Source organism: Haliotis rufescens, unplaced genomic scaffold (genome assembly GCF_023055435.1).
Source record: "Haliotis rufescens isolate VD_foot unplaced genomic scaffold, xgHalRufe1.0.p SCAF_3, whole genome shotgun sequence".
NCBI lineage: Eukaryota > Metazoa > Mollusca > Gastropoda > Lepetellida > Haliotidae > Haliotis > Haliotis rufescens.
The window spans coordinates 64,313,203-64,339,002 of NW_025964001.1; the positions used below are offsets into that span (position 1 = coordinate 64,313,203).

A 25,800-nucleotide genomic window follows, 5' to 3' on the forward strand; every position below is an offset into this window, starting at 1 on the left:
TTTGAAGCTGGAAACATATCAGTTACAAAGAATGACATTCCATTTACATCCATAGGAGCTGATCATGCATGTGAACATCTGAACAGATTAATGAAAGTTCACTCAGGCTTGATTGGTATCTCAAACAATTCCAATGCCAGGCAGCGTTTCTTTTTGGCCTCTCCAGAACTCTTGTGTCTTGCTAGTGAGTACAAAAGTCAGTTTCATCGAGAGGCAAAAGATATGGAAGAACATCATGACCTTTCACCAGGAGTCATTTGTCGGGATCACACTGCAGTTGACAAGATCAAATCTGCTGTTCTGGATCATGGTAATCCATTTGCTTTTGAAGGTGACAAGATCTTTAACTAAATGACGCATGCCTATGTCCCTGAAGAGTTTGTGTCTCAGATCCTACATATTGATGAAACAGGAAAGAAGCTCTATGAAGAGTACGTGTCTCAACGAATCAACGGGCCAGTGAGTCTTTGGGCACCAGTGAAGAGGGAAAACAACAAGATGTACATGTCAGGATGCCAAAAGCAAACAGTTCGTCTCCGAGGTAAGAATGTGGATCTCAGAGAAACAAAAGATTTGTATGGAAGGCTGATGGTTCTTGCCAGATCAAGTAGAGACATTGACTTGAAACAGGCAATTGGTAACTTTGAGTTCACGCTGACTCCAAGGTCACTGTTTTCACCAAGTGGATTGCTGTTACCATGCACTGACAAGTCCAAGTTGATCACCAGTCTTACAAAGTTTGTAAATGAAGAAGCAATGAACTATGAAGCAAGTCAGCCAGAGAACACAGTTGATGACAGTGACACAGAACAAAATCAAACCTTCAACTAAATCCCAAGAAAAATTGCTGTTATAGATGGGATGGTTGTACTTCAGAAGATGACAAAGTTACCAAATACAGTGGAAACAGTTGAAGATCTCAGTCAGTGCTTCAATGACAGAGTGATGAACCTGGCAAGAGGGTTTGATGAGGTCATACTTGCTTTTGACACATACAAGCAAGATTCCCTCAAATCTGCAACAAGAGAAAAGAGACGCCAAGGAAGAGATCCTATTCAGTACCAAATTAGAGATGACACCAGAATCAAGCACATCATGTTAAATCGTTTTCTGTCTCATGACCAAACAAAAGCTGATCTGACAGACTACCTGGCAGAAAAGACACTGGAGTATAATGCTGATTCGTCTCAAACCTTTATTGCATCTGCATCCGGCTGTACCAGGAGCAACAGAGACTTGGAGTTTGAAGCTAACAATCATGAAGAAGCTGACACACTCATGATATATCTTGCTATTTCAGCTTCACAGCGCAATCCAAGGAACTCGCAGTTGACAATCTTCTCTCCTGACACTGATGTCCTTGTTTTGACCATTGCAAATTACAGCAGTCTCCTGGAAAACACCACACTCTCAATGGCCTCAAATGTTCTTCCAATAAAGCCTCTTTGGACAGCCCTAGGTGTGAAGAAATCATCAGCTTTGCCAGCCTTCCATGCCTTCACAGGAGCTGACAATACAGGCAGATTTTCCCGAGTAGGAAAAGCAACATGGTTTCAGAAATACTTGAAAACGGATGATGATATTGTTAATGCTTTCCTTGTGCTGACTACAAGTGATGAACTCTGTGACCAAATAATTTCAACATTGGCCAGATTTGTATGCAGTGTTTACTGTCCAAAAGGCCTCTCTGTGACAGATATTCCAGAGCTCAGATGGTATCTCTTCTGCAAACATATGGCAGAGAGTGACAAGCTACCACCAACACTGGGTGCTCTAAAGCAGCACATTCTGAGGGTTCATATTCAAGCTTATGTGTGGGGTCAAGCCAATATCGCCCCTCAGATCCAATTAGATCCACTTCAACATGGATTCCATAAGGACAAAGATAACCGGATCCAACCAACAACAATGGATGTTCTCCCAGCCCCCAAAGCTATTATTGAGATGGTGAGGTGTCAGTGTAGGAAAGACTGTTTGACCCAAAGATGTACATGTCGATCAAACAACTTGTCATGTACAGAACTCTGCCTCTGCACCTCAGTGTGTGAGAACGACGATGACACAAATATGTCAACTAATGATGGTGATGACAGCAATGACAGGTTTGATGACTCTCTGTGAATATGATATCAAGACACATATCAAGAATTCTGACTTTATTATTCAAGACTTCAAGGGACCTATTTTGGTGTAAAGTGACTATGACAATTCTATGTGACATTTTGAAAATTTAAATGCCAAGGCATTGATACAGATGGCTCTTATGTTGCTGAGTTGCTGGAGAAACATATAACCATAGGTAATTATTGGATAAATGACGGTTTTTAAGGGGTCATATGATAATTAAGGTACAATATATTCTTTAACAATTTTACTTTGTGATAGACAGTTGTAACGTATAGGATTCTATCCACACTACTGATAATATTGCAAAATCCAACTAAGAAATTAGAAAAGTTGAGGTAGTTTTTTGTTAAGAATGTGAAATCATTACCTTAAGCATGTCTAAATTACATATGAGTAAGCATAATATCACATATAAACAATTAAATGACAAAATAAACACCTCAGAAGCCTTAGACTTGACAAATATGGGCAAAAATGGCCGCCATCTTGAAATCCAAGATGGCCGCCAAATGAATGATGGGAAAATTTGGAAACATTGGTTTTCTTCATCTGTACATTGAAAGCTTTCAGAATATGTATAGTTTTGTTAATCACCAATTTTTTTCAACAAAAGTACATAAGGAACTGGACTAAATTGTACAATTGAATCACATTGGTGCCTGCCACCGCATTGACGGCAACGCGAATCACGTGATTACTTTGTAGTCACATGATCACCTTTCAAAATGGCGCTGTCCTGTGTGCAGATAGCTCTCATGATTGGGATGTTGGTTACTGGAAGCATAAACACGATCAGTAAAAAAGCACAGAATGATTGTGTGTATGTCTTTGAATCCATTTCACGTTTGAAGAAAGAATGACAATTGTGCACCTTTCCACTTACAGTTTAGTTAAACTGACGTGTTGACATAATTTTCCTCATACGCCTCTTCCGTCCTGATAAGTTTTCAGTGTTTTGACAATGTTATTTTTTTTTAATGCTAGTGAACCCCACCTGACAACTCTTACCAGTTTGTTCCGTAGACCACTTGTTTCCGACAACGTTTATCCGTCAATATCTATCCCAGGTAGAATAACATTTGCTTTTATACAAGTTTGGAAAATGTCAAGTTCTAATAAGTTTTAAGTGTTAAAAATTAGTACTAAAAATAGTAATTGATTTTTCTTTCTTTTTTTTATATGGCAACAAGTGATATTTTATTTCAATATGGCAACATGTATTGCTTTGTAACAATTGTGACTTGAAAAACATTTCTGATTGTTGTCAAATTTTGTGTTATTCTTAATTTGTCTCAGTATGTAGTTTTTGTGTATGACAACATAACATAGTTATAATATATTAGAGCTCATGGACCAACTTCAATAAGACTGACATCCCTAGATAAGTCCAATTACTGTTTCAGTCTCAGGAATTCTTTCACATACTGATGATGTACAATTGTATTTATACATTATTCCCTTGTCTTCACAATTGTATTTCATTGTTATTTCCCTGTTTTCAATTACAATTGTATTTATAAAGTATTCCCATCTTCAATACAATTGTATTTATACATTGTTCCCCTGTCTTCAATACAATTCTTTTAATACATTCTCCTGTCTTCCATGCACTTGTATTCCCTGTTTTCAGTGCCCCAGGCTACCCAGACAGAAGTGCCAACAGTACAACAAAACCACATGACTTTGACCACCCCTGGTTTCAAACCTTCATCATGTTTATAGGTGAGTGTGTCCTTCTATCAGTGACTATATTGGGCAGACTAGTACCTACAGGTATGTTGTAAGAGGCAAATGTTTCTCGTCTTTAATAGTCTACCATCCAAAGTGCAATCTAGTAATATGTCTATCTGTTAAGTAAGCTTAGCCTATGTCAGCTATGTAGAGAGTACGTAGATCTGAAAAAATGAAAAAAGTGGTTCCATGTAGTAGATGCAAAAGTTTGACACAAACCTAATAAAACAATATTTATTTATCGTGCCTGATCATGCGGATCAATGCATTATATGGCATTGTGTGTTCATAGCTTTTGGCCATGGGAGCCCTGCCAACTTACACTTGTCAGAGGGGTACACAAAGTATGTGATCTGGACTACAAGTTATTGGCCTTTCGTTTTTGTAGAAGCCTCGGTGGCTGAGTGGGTTAGATCATTGACTTTGTGTGCTGGCGATTTGGTGCCTCACTCTGGCGGTGTGGGTTCGAATCCCGGACTGGAATCAACCAAAACAATTAGGAGCATTTGTACTTTACCAAGAAAGTGTTATCCCAAATATAACATTTGTTACATTTGACCGCTTTCTAAATGGCATTGTGTTTTTGTTGCCTGATCATGCTGATCAATGCATTATAAAACTTTTGAATTCAATTTGCTTCTTTCAATTTATAATGGCTCCTTTGAGTTATCTTTTTAAATGAAATTTAAGGCCTGAACATCCTGAATAAGACTATAGTATTGGAAGAGGTGATAAACTTAAACAATGCATTTTGGGTGTTTTGTTTTAATGGGGAGGTCCGGTAGCCGAGTGGTTGAATTGGCTGTAATGCTAAAAACACTGTTTGATTCCCCACATCAGAGCTACAGATAAGCAGCATATTTGCGACGGGGCAAAGCCCGAAGTGATGCGGGTCTCAGACGTTTACCACTTTGGTGAAACCCACGAGCACGGGTATGGTGCTGACAAGCCTAGAAACATAACTGGGGCGAACCGGGATTCGAACCCACAATCATAGAGAAGTTAAAGAACACAAGACTTTTTCATATGACTATATCTGTCGTGGCTGGTGGGTGTTGCAACACACAACCTTCCAATTACGGGTGTTTTACAACTTGTTTTGAGTGGTATATTTGTTGTACACATTATTGCTTCGTCACCAGATTAATTTAAATGGAAAAATGATGTTTGATTATGTTGTAGTTAATTTGATGACAGGGATATTTCCAGATATTGCAGTTTTTGGGGTGCTTAAAATTTGTACTAAGGACACTATTTATTTGGTTTTCTGTTGTGTTTTTTACATTATATTCTGTTTGAAAGAAGAATTGAGTGTTAAAAAACCCCACTGAGTTATTGTTTGAGTCTGATTGTGTGTTGCGGGGGCACGGTTGGCCCAGTCCTCTTAGGCGACGCGATTCGCTGTGCAGAGTTGCGTCCCTTGGGTGCGCCAGAAACCTATGATTGTGGGTTCGAATCCCAGTTCGCCCCGATTAGGTTTCTAGGTTTGTCAGCACCATACCCATGCTCTTGGGTTTCACCGGAGTGGTAAACGTCTGAGACCTGCATCACTTCGAGCTTTCCTCCCACATTAAGCTGACACGCCGTGATATAACTGGAATACTGTTAAAAGCGGCGTTAAACCCACTCACTCACACACTGATTGTGTGTTGCAACCATTCCAGTTTGAAATGTGACAATGTTTGTTTCAAAATCTTTAAATTTTAAAGAGTGTATTGTGTCATTCTATGCAATCAGAAATATATTTTGACAGAATACTGTTTTACTCTACAACTCTGGGAACAATAAAAAAATTAGAAAATAAATACCACTGAGGCTTCAGGTGCCACGTTAGGATGTTGAGTTGTTGGCGTGATGGTGTGACTTTTCTTCCAGGTGAAATGGCTTGTCTGTTTGGTTTGTGTTTCAACAGAAGAAGAGAAAGAATGGCATATGCAAAAGAGGTACGTACATGTTTATTGATGTGAAATTATGAGATTGAAATTTGAAATTCCTCAATCTCATTAAAATCAGTTCTTAGTTCTCGCTACCGCTAAACAAAGATCTGAGGACATCCCATTACGGGTCATGTCAGAATGACCTTGCGCGAACTTTGACCGACCAATGAAATGACCAATCAGAAGGCAGCTTTCTTGTGCTTTATGGCACTAATTTTAAATTGGCGACTACGCTTCGAAACATATTTTGACGAATTCTCGATTACAAATTTGAAACCTGAACAAAAGAACATTCTGGAATGGCTAATAGATGGTCTAGATTGTACGGATTCAGTCGTTAAACCCGTAACTATCGTTCAGAATCCCCGTGTTAACGTTTTCGAGTTTTGATGATTAGAAATCACATTCCTACTGTCACTTTCATAATCTGGTAAGCGACGCTCTGATTGTTCGGATGAAAGGTCGTTCTGACGTGACCCCTTATGGGATGTCCTCAGATCTCTGTTTAGCGGTAGCGAGAACCGAGGTCTGATTTTAATGAGATTGGCAATTCCTTGAATAATAATTACAAGTATTGCTTCAAATGAAAGTCCTTCATGTACTACAATATGTGAACATCTGTATGAATTGTTAATATACTCACCCCGCCAAAATTGCGAACCACTGAAACATATAGAGAAATATGTACGTTAAGAAGAGATGTTTCCAATGTGTATGACTAAATGACAAAACTTACAATCAGTCAAGTGTTACCACAGAGTGTCTTTATTCTTAGCATGATACGCTGCCATCCAAACTATACGACTGCCTCCGTGGTCTAGGGGTAGAGCATCCGCCCGGAGAGCGGAAGGTCCGGGGTTTGATCCCCGGCCGCGTCTTACCAAAATATGTTAAGAGATGGTACTTGATGTTACCCTGTCTGGCGCTCGGCATTAAGGGGCTAAAACAAGGACTGGTCGTCTCGGAGTCAGTATACTGTGTCTGAGTGGGGTATTCATGTTGAACTGCGGCATGGTATCTCAGTGAGCTAGCACTACAGTACAAGCAGCCACACACACACACAGAGCCACACAAAGGTGCCACCCACACAGCCACACACACACACACACGCACACAGCCACACGCACACAGCCACACGCACACACACACACACACACACACACACACACACACACACACACACACACACACACACACACACACACACACACACACACACACACTTCGCTATGTAAGTGCAATAATCTTGGATGCGACGTTAAACCCCATTTCACCTCACCTCTAAACTTTACACGCTAATCCTGCACAATAGAAATGGTGCATATTGAGTCATGGGTCTATGACGTCACATGTGATTTGTTCAGGAGCGTCGGTTCACACAAAATAACAGTATGTTCGCTTGTGGATTGAACCAATCTAATATCTCTTAAAAGTGAGTAATTCTTCAAGTATTAACTGACATGTGTGATATTCGCATTTCTTTTGTCTGTAATTTTAATTTCATTCTAGCTCAGATCTTATTTCTATTCTATTTGATGGGGAGGCTGTCGAATTTAGCCACTAGCATTATTAATATTCTAAATTCTAGCAACTGGCAGATCATGACAATTTCTTTGTCTTTTGGAACATTGACCAGCATTAATTCCCACACTTTGTGTTGACCGACATATTACAGGTGGCAACCCAGACACTTCCACAAGCTCCCATTCGTCCTCTAGAACAGAAAAGGTGAGACAGTTCTTAGATTCCACAGGCAGAAGAAATGACACAGTAGACTTCATGTAATCACATGGTGTAGGAAGCATGTCAGAAGTTCCCAGATCCGTCAGTCAGTATGTGCTTGAGCAGGGACTTATCCCATTCAGTAATTTCACAATATGTTGGGGTGTTTTATCATTTACATCTAAAGAAGTAGGACATCATTCCAGAGTTGGTCACACAGTAGTTCATGTTGTTTTAACTCCTTGGCCAATGTGTGTTTGTTTGTTTGTTGTTTAACGCCGAACTAAGCAATATTCAAGCTATATGACGGCTAAATAATCAAGTCTGGACCAGACAATCTAGTGATGGCCATAATGAGCACCGATCCACGCAATTGGGATACTGTGACATGCATCAACCAAGTCAGCGAGCCTGACCACCCGATCCCATTAGTCACCTCATACGACAAGCATGGGTTACTGAAGACCTATTCTACCCCGGATCTTCACGGGTCCCAGGGCCATTGACCATCAGGGTCCTCTAGCTGTAATCTTGCCTAGGCAAGCAAGAGCGGATCAAGCATTTTTGAAACAGAGGGGTCCAAACTATCACAATCCTCTCTCAGATAACTTTTCTGCCTACAACAAACTGCATTTGGTTTTCCAAAGGGGCTGGGGTGAGTCTGGAGCCCCTGGACCAGCCCTCTGGATCCGCCTATGGCAAGAGTCTCCTCTAGCCTATATCAAAGCCTAGTTATCTCCCTTGCATTTCAAGCTCAGAGCATAAACTTGAAATGGTGAAAACTTGACTAGTGGACACGCATGCCTTGGGAAGATGCTAGTCGTGGATTTGAGCCAAGGGATTTAATTCTTGGGAAACAAAGAATAAGTAAATTTTGGATTAAAAAAATGCTATTTGAGTGTCAATGCTACACTTGTTTAATGACATCCTGCACAAACTCTAGTATCATAAAAACATTATTACCAAGTACCAGCTGTGATATTATGTCCAGAGCATTGTACATAAGGTTTCATGCAAAGTAAGAATGAAATTCCTATTATGTCTCCATATGTATACAACATCTTCACTAGGCAAGGGAGTTAACTTACTGTAAAAGCCCAGTTACCACCCTTGCTGAACAAGGCTGGAATTTCTGGGCCCAGTGGCTATTATGAGTCATCTCCCTTCTATCTCCCTACCATTGACCTATCAGATTCCACCGCTTATATCACTTGCATTTCCTTCAAACAAAATGGTGGCGCCCAGTCAAGACAATCTGACTGATAATCAAAATCTATATTTTAATAAAATGGGTCTTACCTTGTGAAGTGCATCAAATCACGTGATCACCTTGATTAAAAACATTAAAATATCTGAAAAATATCTGTTGACGTTAGTTGGCGGCATGGCAGTTTACAAGCCTGATGTTAATTTCGTTACACGATTTTGATTGGACTATGCATAGACTCGTTAAGCCAGCTAAAATATTACTCCATTATTCCAGCATAGCAAGGGTGGAAAGTGGACTTTTTTGTTACCTTACTCCCTTGCCTCATGAAGATGGTATACAAATTATCTATTCATTCCACAATTCTTATTTCAGAGTTTTTGAATTTATTCTGATCGTGCCGACCTTGTGTGACCTTTTTGGAACTTCACTAGCAGGTAATTTTCCTTTCTGTGTTATTAATTAATAGGTTAAAGAATTGTGAGTGTGTTTGGGAATTTACACAACTTTAGCAATATGCCGGCAATTTCGCAGTAGGGGGACACCAGTGTTTTAGGATTGAATCCAGGTGTTTGGTGTGAACACTTTAGACCAGTGAAGATCCGGGGTAGAATAGGTCTGCAGCAACTCATGCTTGCGTAAAAGGCGACTATGCTTGTCGTAAGAGGCGACTAATGGGATCGGGTGGTCAGGTTCGCTGACTTGGTTGATGCATGTCATCGTATCCCAATTGTGTGGATCGATGCTCATGATGTTAATCACTGGATTGTCTGGTCAAGACTCGATTATTTACAGACCACCGTCATATAGCTGGAATATTGCTGAGTGCATAGTTAAACTACAAACAAACACTGTGAACACTTTAATGCTTGCCAACCTCATCGAATAGAAAATGAAATAGAATAAATTGAGAAAATATATGTTGCTTCTTTATAAAGTGATACAATGTACATACTGCCATGGAACTTGTCTTTATGAAAAGAGCTTTAAGTCAGTCATGTTTTTATAAGAGGCTTTAGAAACCAAGGCCAGTTTGGACCTTGCAGCTTCAGGCTTTAACAGAGACAGTTGTGTTGCAGGGATCGGCCTTCTGTATGTCGATGCGTCAGTCTGGCAGATGCTCCGAGGATCCATCATCATATTTGCAGGGATTCTGTCGGTACGCCCATCTTGTCTAGTCATCATCCCTGGTCGCCATGGTAACAGCCATGTGTAGGGGCAGGAGTGGTATGCCTCTTGATTACTTGGTTTACAGTTTCCAAAACACATCAGATTGGTTGAAATAAGAATAGATATTACTTTTTTAGAAAATAAATCCCGAGAAATTGATTTTCTTGTCAGTATAGGTAAACTGAAGTAAAAGTAAATAGATGTAGTAGAGAACAACAATAATTTTTTGTGTTTTTAACCTGCCTTCCCATATTTATTTCTCGATTATTATTCCCCGCCAGGAAGTGGAAGGGGAATATGGGAATGGGTGCTGTCCGTCCGTCTTTCATGTTTCGTTTCCGGAGCAGAACTAAAAAAACATGAAAAAGATATTTTAAGCAGACTTGGCACATTGGTGTAATGGTGAACTGAAAATGGCGAGAGTCCTTGTTTCCCGAGCAGATCTTGAAAACCGTATGATATTTCTTCACCAAACTTGGCACATAGATAGGTCTAGTTGTGAACTGGTGCCTTTTGATAGTTTTGAATTTTTTAGAAATATATTTTTTGAGTTTCCATGGCAACGACTCACTTAGAGTCAAAATGGCAGTAGTGCTCGTTTCCGGAGCAGATCTTGAAAACCGTACAATATTTCTTGCCTTGCATACAACCGGACATGTCATATTGGTGGGGGACGTGAGTACTTCTCGCTTGTTATGTTTGTCAGCACTGGAATTAGTTAGGATTGATATACATAAGAGAAAAAGATGGTTCAGAAAAACTGTTTATGCTGATGATTTTATATTTCAAAGATTTTGATAACAGACTGGTGTGTTATCATGGATACATCTTTAAAAGACGTTCAGCATAAGAAAGCCAACTGACTAACTCACTCTGACCGAGTGTTGACATATGTCAAACAGGTTTTGAGATTTTTATTTATTGAATAATATTTTTATGTTAATGGCATGTTGCAGAAAATATTTTTGAAAAGAAAACTGACGTGTATCCACTGGTCGGGGATAATTGTGACGATGTTCGGTCTGGTGCTGGTGGGGTGTTCCAGCGTCTTCAAAAGTCAGGCCGGAACATCTGGATCCAACACAGTGCTTGGTAGGGAAACAGCCCAGTTGAGATTCGGGCCAATCTCATTAAAGTCAGATCTTAGTTCTCGCTGCCGCTAAACAAAGATCTGAGGACATCCCATTACGGGTCATGTCAGACCGACCTTTCGCGATCTCTGACCAACCAATGGAATTACTGACAAGAAGTTGATATTAGCCAATCAGAAGGCAGCTTTCTCGTGCTTTATGGCACTTATTTCAAATTGTCGACTACGCTTCGAAATATATTTTGACAAATTCCTGCTTAAAAATTTGAAACCTGAACAAAAGAACATTCTCAAATGGCTAATATATGGTCTAGATTGTATAGACCCAGTTGTTAAGCCCGTAACTATCGTTAGGAATACCCCGTTTTAATGTTTTCAAAGCTGCATGATAAGAAATCACATTCCGACTGTCACTTTCATGATCTGGTAAGCGACGCTCTGATTGGTCGGATGAAAGGTCGTACTGACGTGAACCCTAATGGGATGTCCTCAGATCTTTATTTAGCGGTAGCGAGAACTAAGATCTGATTTTAATGAGATTGGATTAGGGCCATATTCTGGTCAGGGTTGGCCATGGTATTTTAGCTCACAAGGACAGATGATCCCTGCAGGCTTTAGGCTTGACACATCTTCTATAATCTTCCTATCAGCTTCAGCTTGTTTTCTGGAACAGTGGAGGGATGAAATAGAAACAAAATAGTTTGACAAGCATTTCAAATTTTGAAAATTGTTTGTTTTTTTAAAGTGACTCGAGAAGATCCCGGTTAGCATTGGTCTTCAGCTGCCCATGCTTGTTGTAAGAGGCGAGTAACGGGCTCGGGTGGTCAGGCTCGCTGACTTAGTTGATGCATATATCGTATCCCAATTGTGAAGATCGATGCTTATGATATCAGTCACTAGATTGTCTGGTCCAGACTTAATTTTTGTACAGACCACAGTCTTATAGCTGAAATATTGCGCAGTGGGCGTTAAACAACAAACAAACTAATCTTTTTAAAGCAACAAGCTCAGGAAGCTGAAAGGTGTATTTAGCCTTTAGAGTTCGTGCTAATTGTGCTGAGGCTCACACAGTGCCAATTATCGCTCCTGTTTGAGATCAGACAGCGCTACGACACGAAAAGTGAAAAAGTCGGATTACTATCCTTAATAATCTGGAATGTCCTATCATTGTCTGAATGCAGTTGTACACGTCCGTAACACAGTCCAACGGATCATGAAAGGTCCAGAGAGGTCGGCCAAGCACTCCTGACAGTATAGTGCGTCCCGTTACATTCGGGAAACTCAGCAGATTTTGTCTAGTCTGATTACAGTTGTAACTATGTCGCGACAGATTCTGCTGTATCGGATCAAAATCGTAACAATGTCCTGTGTTGCCTTCTAGGCGTAGAATGAGTAGATATTGCCCATCTAGGTGTAGAGTGAGTAGATATTGCCCGTCTTGGGGTAGAGTGAGTAGATATTGCTCATCTAGGTGTAGAGTGAGTAGATATTGTTCGTTTCGGTGTAAAGTGAGTAGATATTGCCCATCTCGGTGTAGAGTGAGTAGATATTGCCCATCTCGGTGTAGAGTGAGTAGATATTGCTCGTCTCGGTGTAGAGTGAGTAGATATTGCTCGTCTTGGTGTAGAGTGAGTAGATATTGCCCATCTCGGTTTAGAGTGAGTAGATATTGCCCATCTCGGTGTAGAGTGAGTAGATATTGCCCATCTCGGTGTAGAGTGAGTAGATATTGCTCGTCTAGGTGTAGAGTGAGTAGATATTGCCCATCTCGGTGTAGAGTGATTAGATATTGCCCATCTCGGTGAAGAGTGAGTAGATATTGCCCATCTCGGTGTAGAGTGATTAGATATTGCCCGTCTCGGTGTAGAGTGAGTAGATATTGCCCGTCTAGGTGTAGAGTGAGTAGATATTGCTCGTCTAGGTGTAGAGTGAGTAGATATTGCTCGTCTAGGTGTAGAGTTAGTAGATATTGCCCATCTCGGTGTAGAGTGAGTAGATATTGCCCATCTCGGTGTAGAGTGAGTAGATATTGCCCGTCTAGGTGTAGAGTGAGTAGATATTGCTCGTCTAGGTGTAGAGTGAGTAGATATTGCTCGTCTAGGTGTAGAGTGAGTAGATATTGCTCGTCTAGGTGTAGAATGAGTAGATATTGCCCATCTCGGTGTAGAGTGAGTAGATATTGCCCATCTCGGTGTAGAGTGAGTAGATATTGCCCATCTCGGTGTAGAGTGAGTAGATATTGCCCATCTCGGTGTAGAGTGAGTAGATATTGCTCGTCTAGGTGTAGAGTGAGTAGATATTGCTCGTCTAGGTGTAGAATGAGTAGATATTGCCCATCTCGGTGTAGAGTGAGTAGATATTGCCCATCTCGGTGTAGAGTGAGTAGATATTGCTTATCTAGGTGTAGAGCGAGTAGATATTGCCCATCTCGGTGTAGAGGACCTCACTGATGCGATGTCTCTTCCAGGTATCGTCCTGATCATCTCCAGTCAGATTGTCAGTGCCAGCCAGATGATTATTGAAGAACTGTTTTTGAAAAAAAGAAATTTTCCTCCTTTGCAGGTATGTCACTGTATATACTATCAATATACAATTTCGAAATTAATTTTGAAATAATTCATAACATCTCAATTTTTAGATAATTTTTCCTTATCTATCATCCTTTGTGGCCTAGAAATACCAAGTCGGTGTTATGCCATATTAAATTATGAGTGGGGAACTCATGTTAAACTGTGGCATGGTATCTCAGAGGGCTAGCACTATAAACTTGGTATTAGCCCGGACTAGTAAAAGCAGCCACACACATGAGCAGGCACAGAGGCACACACACATCTTAAACTTGATGTTTAACCCCATTTCACCTCACCTCACCAAACACCCCACCTCACCTCGCTACCAAACACCCCACCTCTCTACCAAACACCCCACCTCACCTCACTACAAAACACTCCACCTCTCTACCAAACACCCCACCTCACCTCACTACAAAACACCCCACCTCTCTACCAAACACCCCACCTCACCTCTCTACCAAACACCCCACCTCACTACCAAACACCCCACCTCACTACCAAACACTCCACCTCACTACCAAACACCCTACCTCACTACAAAACACTCCACCTCACTACCAAACACCTCACACATGCTTGCCGTAAAGGGTGACTATGCTTGTCGTAAAAGGCGACTAACGGGATCGGGTGGTCAGGCTCGCTGACTTGGTTAATGCATGTCATCTATCCTCGATGGATCGATGCTCATGATAATAATCACTGGATTGTCTGGTCCAGACTCGATTATTTACAGACCGCCGTCATAAAGCTGGAATATTGCTGAGTGCGGCGTTAAACAACAAACCAACCAACCAACCAACAACCAAACACCTCATGCCGCTACCAAACACCCCTCCTCACTACCAAACACCCCACCTCACTACCAAAGACCCCACCTCACTACCAAACATCCCATCTCACTACCAAACACCCTACCTCACTACCAAACTTCCCACCTCACTACCAAACACCCTACCTCACTACCAAACACCCCACATCTATATCAAGCACCCGCATCACTACCAAACACCCCACCTCACTACCAAACACCCCACCTCACAATCACGCACACCCACCTCACTACCAAACACCCCACCTGACTAATAAGCACCCGCATCATTATCAAACACCCTGCCTCACTACCAAACACCTCAGTCTCACTACCAAACACCCCTCCTCATTACCAAACCTCCACCTCACTACCAAACACCCCTCCTCACTACCAAACACCCCACCTCACTACCAAACAACCTGCCTCACTACCAAACACCCCACCTTATTACCAAACTCCCCACCTCACTACCAAACACCCCTCCTAATTACCAAACACCCAGCCTCACTACCAAACACCCCTCATTACCAAACACCCCACCTCACTACAAAACACCTCTCCTCACTACCAAACACCCCAGTCTTTCCACCAAACACCCCAGCTCACTACCAAACACCCCAGTCTCACTACCAAACACCCCACTTCATTACCAAAATTTCACCTCACTACCAAACACCCCACCTCACCACCAAACACCCCACCTCATTACCAAACTCCCCACCTCACTACCAAACACCCCTCCTCACCACCAAACACCCCACCTCACTACCAAACAACCTGCCTCATTACCAAACACCCCAACTCACTACCAAACACCCCTCCTCATTACCAAACACCCCACCTCACTACCAAACAACCTGCCTCACTACCAAACACCCCACCTTATTACCAAAATCCCCACCTCACTACCAAACACCCCTCCTAATTACCAAACACCCAGCCTCACTACCAAACACCGCTCCTCATTACCAAACACCCCACCTCAATACAAAACACCCCTCCTCACTACCAAACACCCCAGTCTCACCACCAAACACCCCAGCTCACTACCAAACACCCCACCTCACTACCAAACACCCCACTTCATTACAAAAAACCCCCACCTCACTACCAAACAACCTGCCTCACTACCAAACAACCTGCCTCACTACCAAACAACCTGCCTCACTACCAAACACCCCTCCTGATTACCAAACCTCCACCTCACTACCAAACACCCCTCCTCATTACCAAACACCCCTCCTCATTACCAAAGAACCTGCCTCACCACCAAACACCCCTCCTCATTACCAAACACCCCTCCTCATTACCAAACACCCCTCCTCACTACAAAACACCCCCCCTCATTACCAAACCTCCACCTCACTACCAAACACCCCTCCTCATTACCAAACACCCCATCTCATTACCAAACAACCTGCCTCACCACCAAACACCCCTCCTTATTACCAAACAACCTGCCTCATTACCAAACATCCTGCCTCAGTACCAAACACCCCACCTCACTACCCGAGACCCTGTCACACTTCCGGACAAGGCTAGATATTCTGTGCTCTTCCATGCTGACCTCTGTGTTTCAGGTTGTTGGTATGGAGGGGACGTTTGGCCTGCTGTTGATGATGTTTGTGAGTAGGAAATTAATGCGTTCATTGACAACTTGTTAAACAACATTACCAAGAGTAAAAACAAATGTCTCTGTTTCTGAACTTTATGAGGTAAGCTGTCTTTCTCTGTATGAACTAGAGCCTCAGAGAGTTTGGTGAAGGCATGTATTGAGCACAGTGCTTAACAGACTGGGTCCCAAGCATCCTGTGGTCCTTCACAGGGACCTGTCCAGAGTGGGGCCTGAATGTGGATCCCTGTTTCTCTTCTAAAGAGATTCCAGGGCAGAACAGTTCCCCTCTATCCCATGCTTCTCACCTGTTGATAGGGATTCTGTCCGCCCTACTGAGTTACAAGGACGACTTACTGGTGTCTAGGCCACTAGACTGGCAAGGGCGACCTACTGAGTGACAAGGTCCACCTACTGAGTGACCAGGCTACCAGACTGACAAGGTCCACCTCCTGAGTGACCAGGCCACCAGAGTGACAAGGTCGACCCTCTGAGTGACCAGGCCACCAGCGTGACAAGGTCCACCTCCAGAGTGACCAGGCCACCAGAGTGACAAGGTCCACCTACTGAGTGACCAGGCTACCAGACTGACAAGGTCCACCTCCTGAGTGACCAGGCCACCAGAGTGACAAGGTCCACCTCCTGAGTGACCAGGCCACCAGCGTGACAAGGTCCACCTACTGAGTGACCAGGCTACCAGACTGACAAGGTCCACCTCCTGAGTGACCAGGCTACCAGACTGACAAGGTCCACCTCCTGAGTGACCAGGCCACCAGCGTGACAAGGTCCACCTCCTGAGTGACCAGGCCACCACAGTGACAAGGTCCACCTACTGAGTGACCAGGCTACCAGAGTGACAAGGTCAACCTACTGAGTGACCAGGCCACCAGAGTGACAAGGTCGACCTACTGAGTGACCAGGCCACCAGAGTGACAAGGTCCACCTACTGAGTGACCAGGCCACCAGAGTGACAAGGTCGACCTACTGAGTGACCAGGCTACCAGACTGACAAGGTCGACCTCCTGAGTGACCAGGCCACCAGAGTGACAAGGTCGACCTACTGAGTGACCAGGCTACCAGACTGACAAGGTCCACCTACTGAGTAACCAGGCCACCACAGTGACAAGGTCGACCTACTGAGTGACCAGGCTACCAGACTGACAAGGTCCACCTACTGAGTGACCAGGCCACCAGAGTGACAAGGTGAACCTACTGAGTGACCAGGCCACCAGAGTGACAAGGTCAACCTACTGAGTGGACAGGCGACCTGAATGACAAGGTCCACCTACTGAGTGACCAGGCCACCAGAGTGACAAGGTCCACCTACTGAGTGACCGGGCCACCAGACTGACAAGGTCCACCTACTGAGTGACCAGGCCACCAGAGTGACAAGGTCCACCTACTGAGTGACCAGGCCACCAGATTGACAAGGTCAACCTACTGAGTGACCAGGCCACCAGAGTGACAAGGTCAACCTACTGAGTGGACAGGCGACCTGAATGACAAGGTCCACCTACTGAGTGACCAGGCCACCAGAGTGACAAGGTCCACCTACTGAGTGACCGGGCCACCAGACTGACAAGGTCCACCTACTGAGTGACCAGGCCACCAGAGTGACAAGGTCCACCTACTGAGTGACCAGGCCACCAGAGTGACAAGGTCAACCTACTGGGTGACAAAGCCACCAGAGTGACAAGGTCTACCTACTGAGTGACCAGGCCACCAGAGTGACAAGGTCCACCTACTGAGTGACCAGGCCACCAGACTGACAAGGTCCACCTACTGAGTGACCAGGCCACCAGAGTGACAAGGTCCACCTACTGAGTGACCAGACCAGAGTGACAAGGTCCACCTACTGAGTGACCAGGCCACCAGAGTGACAAGGTCCACCTGCTGAGTGACAAGGCCTCCAGAGTGACAAGGTCGACCTACTGAGTGACAAGGCCTCCAGACTGACAAGGTCGACCTACTGAGTGACCAGACCAGAGTGACAAGGTCAACCTACTGAGTGACCAGGCCACCAGAGTGACAAGGTCCACCTGCTGAGTGACAAGGCCTCCAGAGTGACAAGGTCGACCTACTGAGTGACAAGGCCTCCAGACTGACAAGGTCGACCTACTGAGTGACAAGGCCACCAGAGTGACAAGGTCGACCTTGGATGTTTCAGATTGTGCTCCCTGCCATGTACTTCATCCCGGGGAAGCAGGTCAACAACAGCTATGAGAACAGCCTGGATGCTCTCTATCAGATTGGAAACAGCCCTCGCCTCCTGATATTCTGCCTGCTGTACCTCATTTCCATTGCTTTCTATAACTACTTCGGGCTGTCCGTCACCAAGTCTCTCACAGGTAATGTAATCCAGGTGTATACTGCATAGAAGTTGTTATTGCTTGAAAAGATTCTCCCATTGTAAACATTGTCTTGTCCTTCTGATGTTAAAGAACAGAAATCCTGAAATTCATGTTTTTGATTGATCAAGGGGATTGTTTTTATGCCATTGTCATTCCTGATAGAGTAGTCACTAGGTATGACGCACATGTCACAGTACAAGGTGGACGTGGCCTCTTGTCCGCTAGGCCCTGGACAAGTGGAGTCTGCAAAGATTTAATCATTTATCCAGGAATCCAAAGAAAATGCCATTCAGAGGCAAATTAGGAATAATGTTACTTTGTCCAAATTTCCTATTTTCCTGAAATCTGATGTATCTTAAACATTGTATTCAATGGTGTTATTATGCTATACGTCACATGCCCAGCATCGGAAGTGAAGTTATCACCATGTACCTCATGTGTGCTGTACCATGTACAGGGGCTGTCGGGTAGCCTAGTGGTTAAAGCGTTCGCTTGTCACGCCGAAGACCCAGGTTCGATTCCCGACATAGGTACAATGTGTGAAGCCCATTTCTGGTGTCCCCGCCGTGATATTGCTGGAATATTGCTAAAAGCGGTGTAAAATCATAATCACTAACTCATTGTACCATGTACATTGTGTAATGTGCTGTACATTGTACAGTGCATAATGTGCTGTAAAATGTATATTCCAGCTGTTCATCGGACGTTGATTGATGCGTGTCGGACCATGCTGGTTTGGGGAGTAGATCTGTTCATCTTCTATGCGTTCGACAAGGTAACCATTCTTCAATATTTAAGATGGCAACAATTGTTTGTCTGTGGAATTGGTCGGTTACTCTGGCTCCCCTGGTGTATCTGACACCACCGTCATTAAGAGTTCCAATATTTCACAGCAGCCTCTAAACAATGGAGTCTGAGCCACACGAACCAGTGGTTGATATTATGGGCAACATGGTTCACGCAATCTATCATCCTTGGTGGGATTCTGAATTAGAATCATACCTGTCAACTCTCATGCATCTCGCGTGAGTCTCACGCATTTATCACCTATGTCACGCTCACACGCAAGATTAGGAAATTCTCACGCATTCATATAAAATGTAGATAAAAATATACTTTTTCAGAATACATGCTCTCTAAGGCCATTAAAATGGTCTTAAAATCATTCAAAACCAGTTTTCGCCCCCCTGCGCCCCCCCCCCCCCCCCCCAGGGCTTAGCCCTGGACCCAGCGGGGCTTGCAGCCCCTGCATCCTGGCTTCTCACTCATTTAGACATCCAGGGGTTGACAGCTATGTAGAATAGGTACCCAGCATTAATGGTTCAGGTGGTCAGGCTCAGTGACTTGGTTGATTGCATGTCATTGCACATCGATGGTGTGGAACGTTGCACCTAGCACCTAGTCTACCCAGTCATCACAGTGTCCATGATGTAAAATGTCCAGAGTGAAGCCATGATTTGTTTGTTTGTTTGTTTTTAACTTTCACTATTTGTTTCTGCATTGCAGAACTTTGGAGAGCCATTTGACAAGTCATATGGACTTCTGCAAGGTAATACTCTGGGACCATAGAACATGTCACATAAGCTTTTGTTTCAGTGGCCTTTCCCACAAAAAAGTACAGTTCAACACCATGTATCATAAATGAATATGGGACACTGGTAAAGAGAATATTTCCTAATTGCTTTGAGCATTATGTCATTATGATTGTGTTTTGTTGTTTGTATTGTGTATGGTTGGGTATGATATTGGATGCCACACCGGCCTAGGAGCTTGACCATGTCTTTGAATCTTGTCTAGTTGGGACAACATTGGATGCCATACCGGCCTAGGAGCTTGACCATGTCTATGTATCTTGTCTGGTTGGGACGACATTGGATGCCATACCGGCCTAGGAGCTTGAATATGTCTTTGAATCTTGTCTGGTTGGGACGACATTGGATGCCATACCGGCCTAGGAGCTTGAATATGTCTTTGAATCTTGTCTGGTTGGGACGACATTGGATGCCACACCGGCCTAGGAGCTTGAACATGTCTTTGAATCTTGTCTGGTTGGGATGACATTGGATGCCATACCGGCCTAGGAGCTTGACCATGTCTTTGTATCTTGTCTGGTTGGGACGACATTGGATGCCACACCGGCCTAGGAGCTTGAACATGTCTTTGAATCTTGTCTGGTTGGGATGACATTGGATGCCATACCGGCCTAGGAGCTTGACCATGTCTTTGTATCTTGTCTGGTTGGGATGACATTGGATGCCACACCGGCCTAGGAGCTTGACCATGTCTTTGAATCTTGCAATTCTTTGGTTGGGGACGACATTGGATGCTTCACCAGGAAGTATTAACTTTATCTTGTTCAACGTGTGACACACTGTTCTTTGTCTTAACAATCGTCCATGACTACAATTGCTATTTCAGTTGATGGGTTCCTGTTCCTGATGATTGGCACAGCTCTGTACAACAACCTGCTGGACTTCTCCTGGCTGCCGTGCTGTCGGAGGAGCCAGGAGATGCAGCACATCCGCCCCGAGCAGCGCAACATCCAGGGGGCCGAGGAATCCTACTCCTCCATTGATGAACGCAGTAGACTGCTGAACGACAACAAGCGTTCATATGACTAGGTAGCTGTAAAACGTACAATCAGCGTTCACTGGATATTTGTAAAATGTACACTCATTGGTGATAATTCCTCATAGGACTGTAGGACTGCAATGGTCTCTAGCTCACATTTGTTGTTGTAAGACTGACATGAGGATCTGTAGGTTACAAGGTGTTACCTGGATCACTGAGAGTCTTCGTATCCAAACATTGTGAATCATTGCTCATGATTTCAGTCACTGGATTGGCAGGTTCAGCCTGCCATGATATTTCTAACTATGGCGTAAAACAACATTCGCTCACTCACACTGATGAAACTTAACATTGCTGAGTTTGGAAAATCAGAGGGGTTCAGATTACCTCTCTGGGGTAAATAATGACAGGTGACAATGATTCCGGCAGATTGTAGTCACCGAGGACCTCGTTGATCTACCCATATCAGACAACGGATCTGTCTCCTCATACTGACAATTGAAAGACTGTGATCAAATCATATTCTTGCCATGGGTAATAACAGAACCCCAACAGCACGGCATGTTCTCCATCCATTCATCTTACTGTTCATCCAAGGGTTTGATAGGGATACAAATATATTTTAGTTATGAAACTCAGACGAAAACAAGTCATGGAAATGTGTAACTCCTTTAAAACTAACTATCCGAAAACAAAAAAATGTTGGTTCCATGGCAATATTTTATGCTATTTGTATGTCCACATCTCCCAGTCATAGTAAGGAAATTAAACGAGACTTACCTGTAAGGTGAAGTTTTATTGTAATTCTCCGAGGCATCTGGGAGCAAGTGAGATCATGTAAGATTGCGCAAATGGAATCGGCTTCAGCAGTGTATAAAATTCCCAAAATTTCAGTTTGAAAATCGGACTGGCAACATTGCAATGCATCTTTTCAAAACTGACTGTCCCCCAGCAAAATAGACCTGGTTCTGACTGTCCCCCAGCAAAATAGACCTGGTCCTGACTGTCCCCCAGCAAAATAGACCTGGTTCTGACTGTCCCCCAGCAAAATTGACCTGGTTCTGACTGTCCCCCAGCAAAATAGACTTGGTCCTAACTGTCCCCCAGCAAAATAGACCTGGTTCTGACTGTCCCCCAGCAAAATAGACCTGGTCCTGACTGTCCCCCAGCAAAATAGACCTGGTCCTAACTGTCCCCAAGCAAAATAGACCTGGTTCTGACTGTCCCCCAGCAAAATAGACCTGGTCCTGACTGTCCCCCCAGCAAAATAGACCTGGTCCTGACTGTCCCCCAGCAAAATAGACCTGGTCCTGACTGTCCCCCAGCAAAATAGACCTGGTCCTGACTGTCCACCCAGCAAAATAGACCTGGTCCTGACTGTCCCCCAGCAAAATAGACCTGGTTCTGACTGTCCCCCAGCAAAATAGACCTGGTGCTGACTGTCCCCCAGCAAAATAGACCTGGTTCTGACTGTCGGGCAGGCATGTATTTTAGGACTTGTTTTGGCCCCTTAATGCAGAGTACAAGACAGGGTAACAACAAGTACCATCTTTTAATGTCTTTTTGTATGACGCGGCCGGGTATCGTACCCCGGACCTTCCGCTTTCCCACTAGACCATGAAGGCGTCTTTACATCTCAAGACTGACTGGATCTATAATTTCCCAGATTTCCGATTTCATTTTTATTGGTTTCACCAGTTCACAATTTTCTGGCCTTAAATATTGGTCAACAAATTCTTTTTTCTTGCCAAACTTGCACTGAAGCCGATTTATCACGTTTCTTATGTGACCAGATGTTAAAGGAGAATTTTGTAAAAATTCCTGGTAAGAAATATGGAAAAGTTATGTCTATCATCTCCCATGACGTGGGCTTATCCCAAACATATTCTAACCCCATGTGTCCATATCACAGCATCAACGAAGTTCTATGTGTAGACTGACACAGTGGTATTGACCCCCTCCTTGTAAGATCTCCAATCTATGATAGCAACCCTGGACCCATTCTCCACCACAGCTTTATTTCAGAAGTGACATCACCATCTCAATCTCACTGGTCACCAACCTAACACAGATAGGCTTCACTCATGAGTTTGAAATCCTCAACCAATGAAGAAGCCTCTTCGTAATGCAAGTTGGCATAGATGCACATTAAAAAATGTACCTGTTAAGATCTGGGTTAGAAAAGGTCTGCAGCAACCCAAGCTAGCCGTAAACTTGTGAGAGGCAACTAATGGGATCGCGTGGTCAGACACACCGACTTGGTTAATGCATGTCATCTTATCCCAATTGTGCAGATCGATGCTCATAATGTCAATCACTGGATTATTCATATTGCTGAGTGCAGTTTTCAAAATCAGACAAACATTAATAAATGAGAATATCCTGGATATATTTATTCAGATCGGGAGACTGGCATAAATTATTTTTTTGCCTGAAAAGGTTGCTATCGTGAGAAAAGAATGAGAAGTACCAAAATGTCCTGTAGTATGAGAGATGGTACCTAACAAGGCAAGTTAAAACTCTTACAATCAGCAATAGTGTAATTTTTGGCTTGAAGGCAACGTTCAGCTTGGTGTTCAAAGAACTATGTGAACCCCTCACAATACAGCTATGGTGGGGAATTGTCCAGGGTATTTACCATAACAGAATGGAGACGTATTCATATTGCACTGGATGATGGAAGCTGCATTGACCAATACTCTCAATACTCAGCGCAGATCCGATTTTGTGTCTTGCTGTCGGGGTGGTATATTCATTGGAATTCTAGTCAACATATCAGTAGACATATTTAAATTCATTGCTATATATTCACGAGTCATTTATTTATTAACCTGGCGGATTTCATTATCAGAAAAATGCAACTTTACTCTATGTAAGTCTTTTACACAATTTAATATGAACTGTTTGTATATATACATGAGCAATAGTTAAGCACTACCTGATTCAAAGAACAATTCTGAAAATTTTGTTTCAACAGACGACCATACCCTTGCATACTCGAATGCAAATGTTCAAGTGCCGCGAAGGAGCAGAGCACTTTTGGGTATAAGTTTCCAAATCGCAGTATGTGTATTATATTCATCGTCTGAGGCAAGGGCATAGACGGACTATGAAAGTCCAGTTTCCACCATTGTCATGTAACGATCTAGACATACAGATTTCAATGTGCACATGTCGGTTAACTGCGGGATTTGCTAAGTATCAACTAGGCGTCAACAGATATTTTACAAATCTTTTCGATCCGGAGTAGAATAGATCTTAAGCAATCCATGCTTGCTGTAAAAGGCTGTAAGAGACGACTAACGGAATTGGGTGGTCAGGCTTGCTGACTTGGTTGATGCATGTCATCATATCCCAATTGCATGAATCGATGCTCATGACACCAATCACTGGATTGTTTGGTCTAGACTCGATTAATTACAGACCACCGTCATATAGCTGGAATATTGCCAAGTGCGGCATTAAACAACAAACACATTTTTTCAGGTTGTTAATCAAGTTGATCGTTTGACACAACAGTGTTTGTATAATCAATAGTATCATGCTTTTGTCTGTGTATTTCTAAGGTTGTAAATATTGTACAGATATAAACAAATTGAAAACAATATGCACATTTTGTATTTCTTGACAACCCAGGACCCTACAAAAACATTTTAGATAAATTGGGCTTCTAATGCACAGTAAAGAGTCAAACCAGGAAATCCTGGTCCCCCTCGCAACATACAGCTCTTTCGGGAAGAAATGGTTCCTGGAATCTCCTGCTTGTGTTAAGTGAGTGAGCATGGTTTTAAGCCGCTTTTAGCAATATTTCGGCAATATCGTGGCGGGCGGAACATCAGAAATGGGCTTCACACATTGTACCCATGTTGGTAATCGAACCCAGGTCTTCGGTGTGACAAGCAAACGCTTTAACCGCTACCTGATCCCTGCTTGTGTTATAATGAGGACTAGGCGGTCAGGCTTGTGGATGGGTGATTTCTCCTGGTTTCAGTCTCAATTTGCCTGTTTAGCTGGAATATTGTTGACTGAAGTTATTAGGATACTAGACTTGGGCTAATTGAGAGTCCTAGGCTATTTGAAGTTTATTTGTCTGCTGACTAAAATTTTTATCCCCCATTTTGCTGGGGATTTAGAAATGGGCTCTTGCATCTTCGTGAAACTTTGGATACACAAAGGGCATGCCATGAATGGGCTCCATTTTGTATTCAAGAATCATTTAGATTATATTTTTTGTATGTAGCGAAGGTAGCGAATTGGACTTCAGTTCAAATAGGGTGGTGTTGAATGGTTTAATATTTCTTTGTGAACCTCAACATGCACATCAGGTAAGTGCTGAACTGGTGCATTCTGCTCTTCAGGAGAACTGTCACTTCTCTTTCATGTTTCAAAAGAAACCATTTGGACTTGGGTTCAGATAAGCAGGGTTCATTCTGGAGCACAAGTTATAAACTGTTCAATGTCATGATGAAACTGATGATGTATTCCGTATTCACATCAGACAAACCTGTAGGGAATTCCCAGCAACATGTGCTTGTTGTCTAAGGTGACTAAATAGATTTGGTGGTTAGTCTCAGTGTTTGTGTGACAGGCTGCTGTGATACAAATTGCATGGTGTTAAATAACATTCATCAACAATTTGTGTCATACCCACCCTCTGGCTGCTCTACCCATCCTCTGGTTGCCCTACCCACCCTCTGGTTGCTCTACACTCTGGTTGCCCTACCCACCCTCTGGCTGCCCCACGCATCCTCTGGCTGCTCTACCCACCCTCTGGCTGCCCCACGCATCCTCTGGCTGCCCTACCCACCCTCTGGCTGCCCTACCCGCCCTCTGGCTGCTCTACCCACCCTCTGGTTGCCCTACCCACCCTCTGGCTGCCCCACGCATCCTCTGGCTGC

General features: G+C 43.4%; 1 protein-coding gene across 1 annotated transcript; it reads left to right on the forward strand.

Moving 5' to 3' along the window:
* Positions 1–2,841: 2,841 nt before the first annotated feature.
* LOC124132403 (solute carrier family 35 member F6-like) lies at positions 2,842–24,507 on the forward strand. The gene is made up of 13 exons (XM_046496309.2): positions 2,842–2,947; positions 3,758–3,849; positions 5,734–5,801; positions 7,471–7,523; positions 9,100–9,161; positions 9,804–9,883; positions 10,851–10,986; positions 13,452–13,546; positions 15,949–15,993; positions 18,148–18,328; positions 19,024–19,106; positions 19,838–19,880; positions 20,750–24,507. Exons 1-13 carry the CDS (start codon positions 2,853–2,855, stop codon positions 20,950–20,952), a joined length of 1,236 nt encoding a protein of 411 aa, XP_046352265.2. The 5' UTR covers positions 2,842–2,852; the 3' UTR covers positions 20,953–24,507.
* Positions 24,508–25,800: the final 1,293 nt, after the last annotated feature.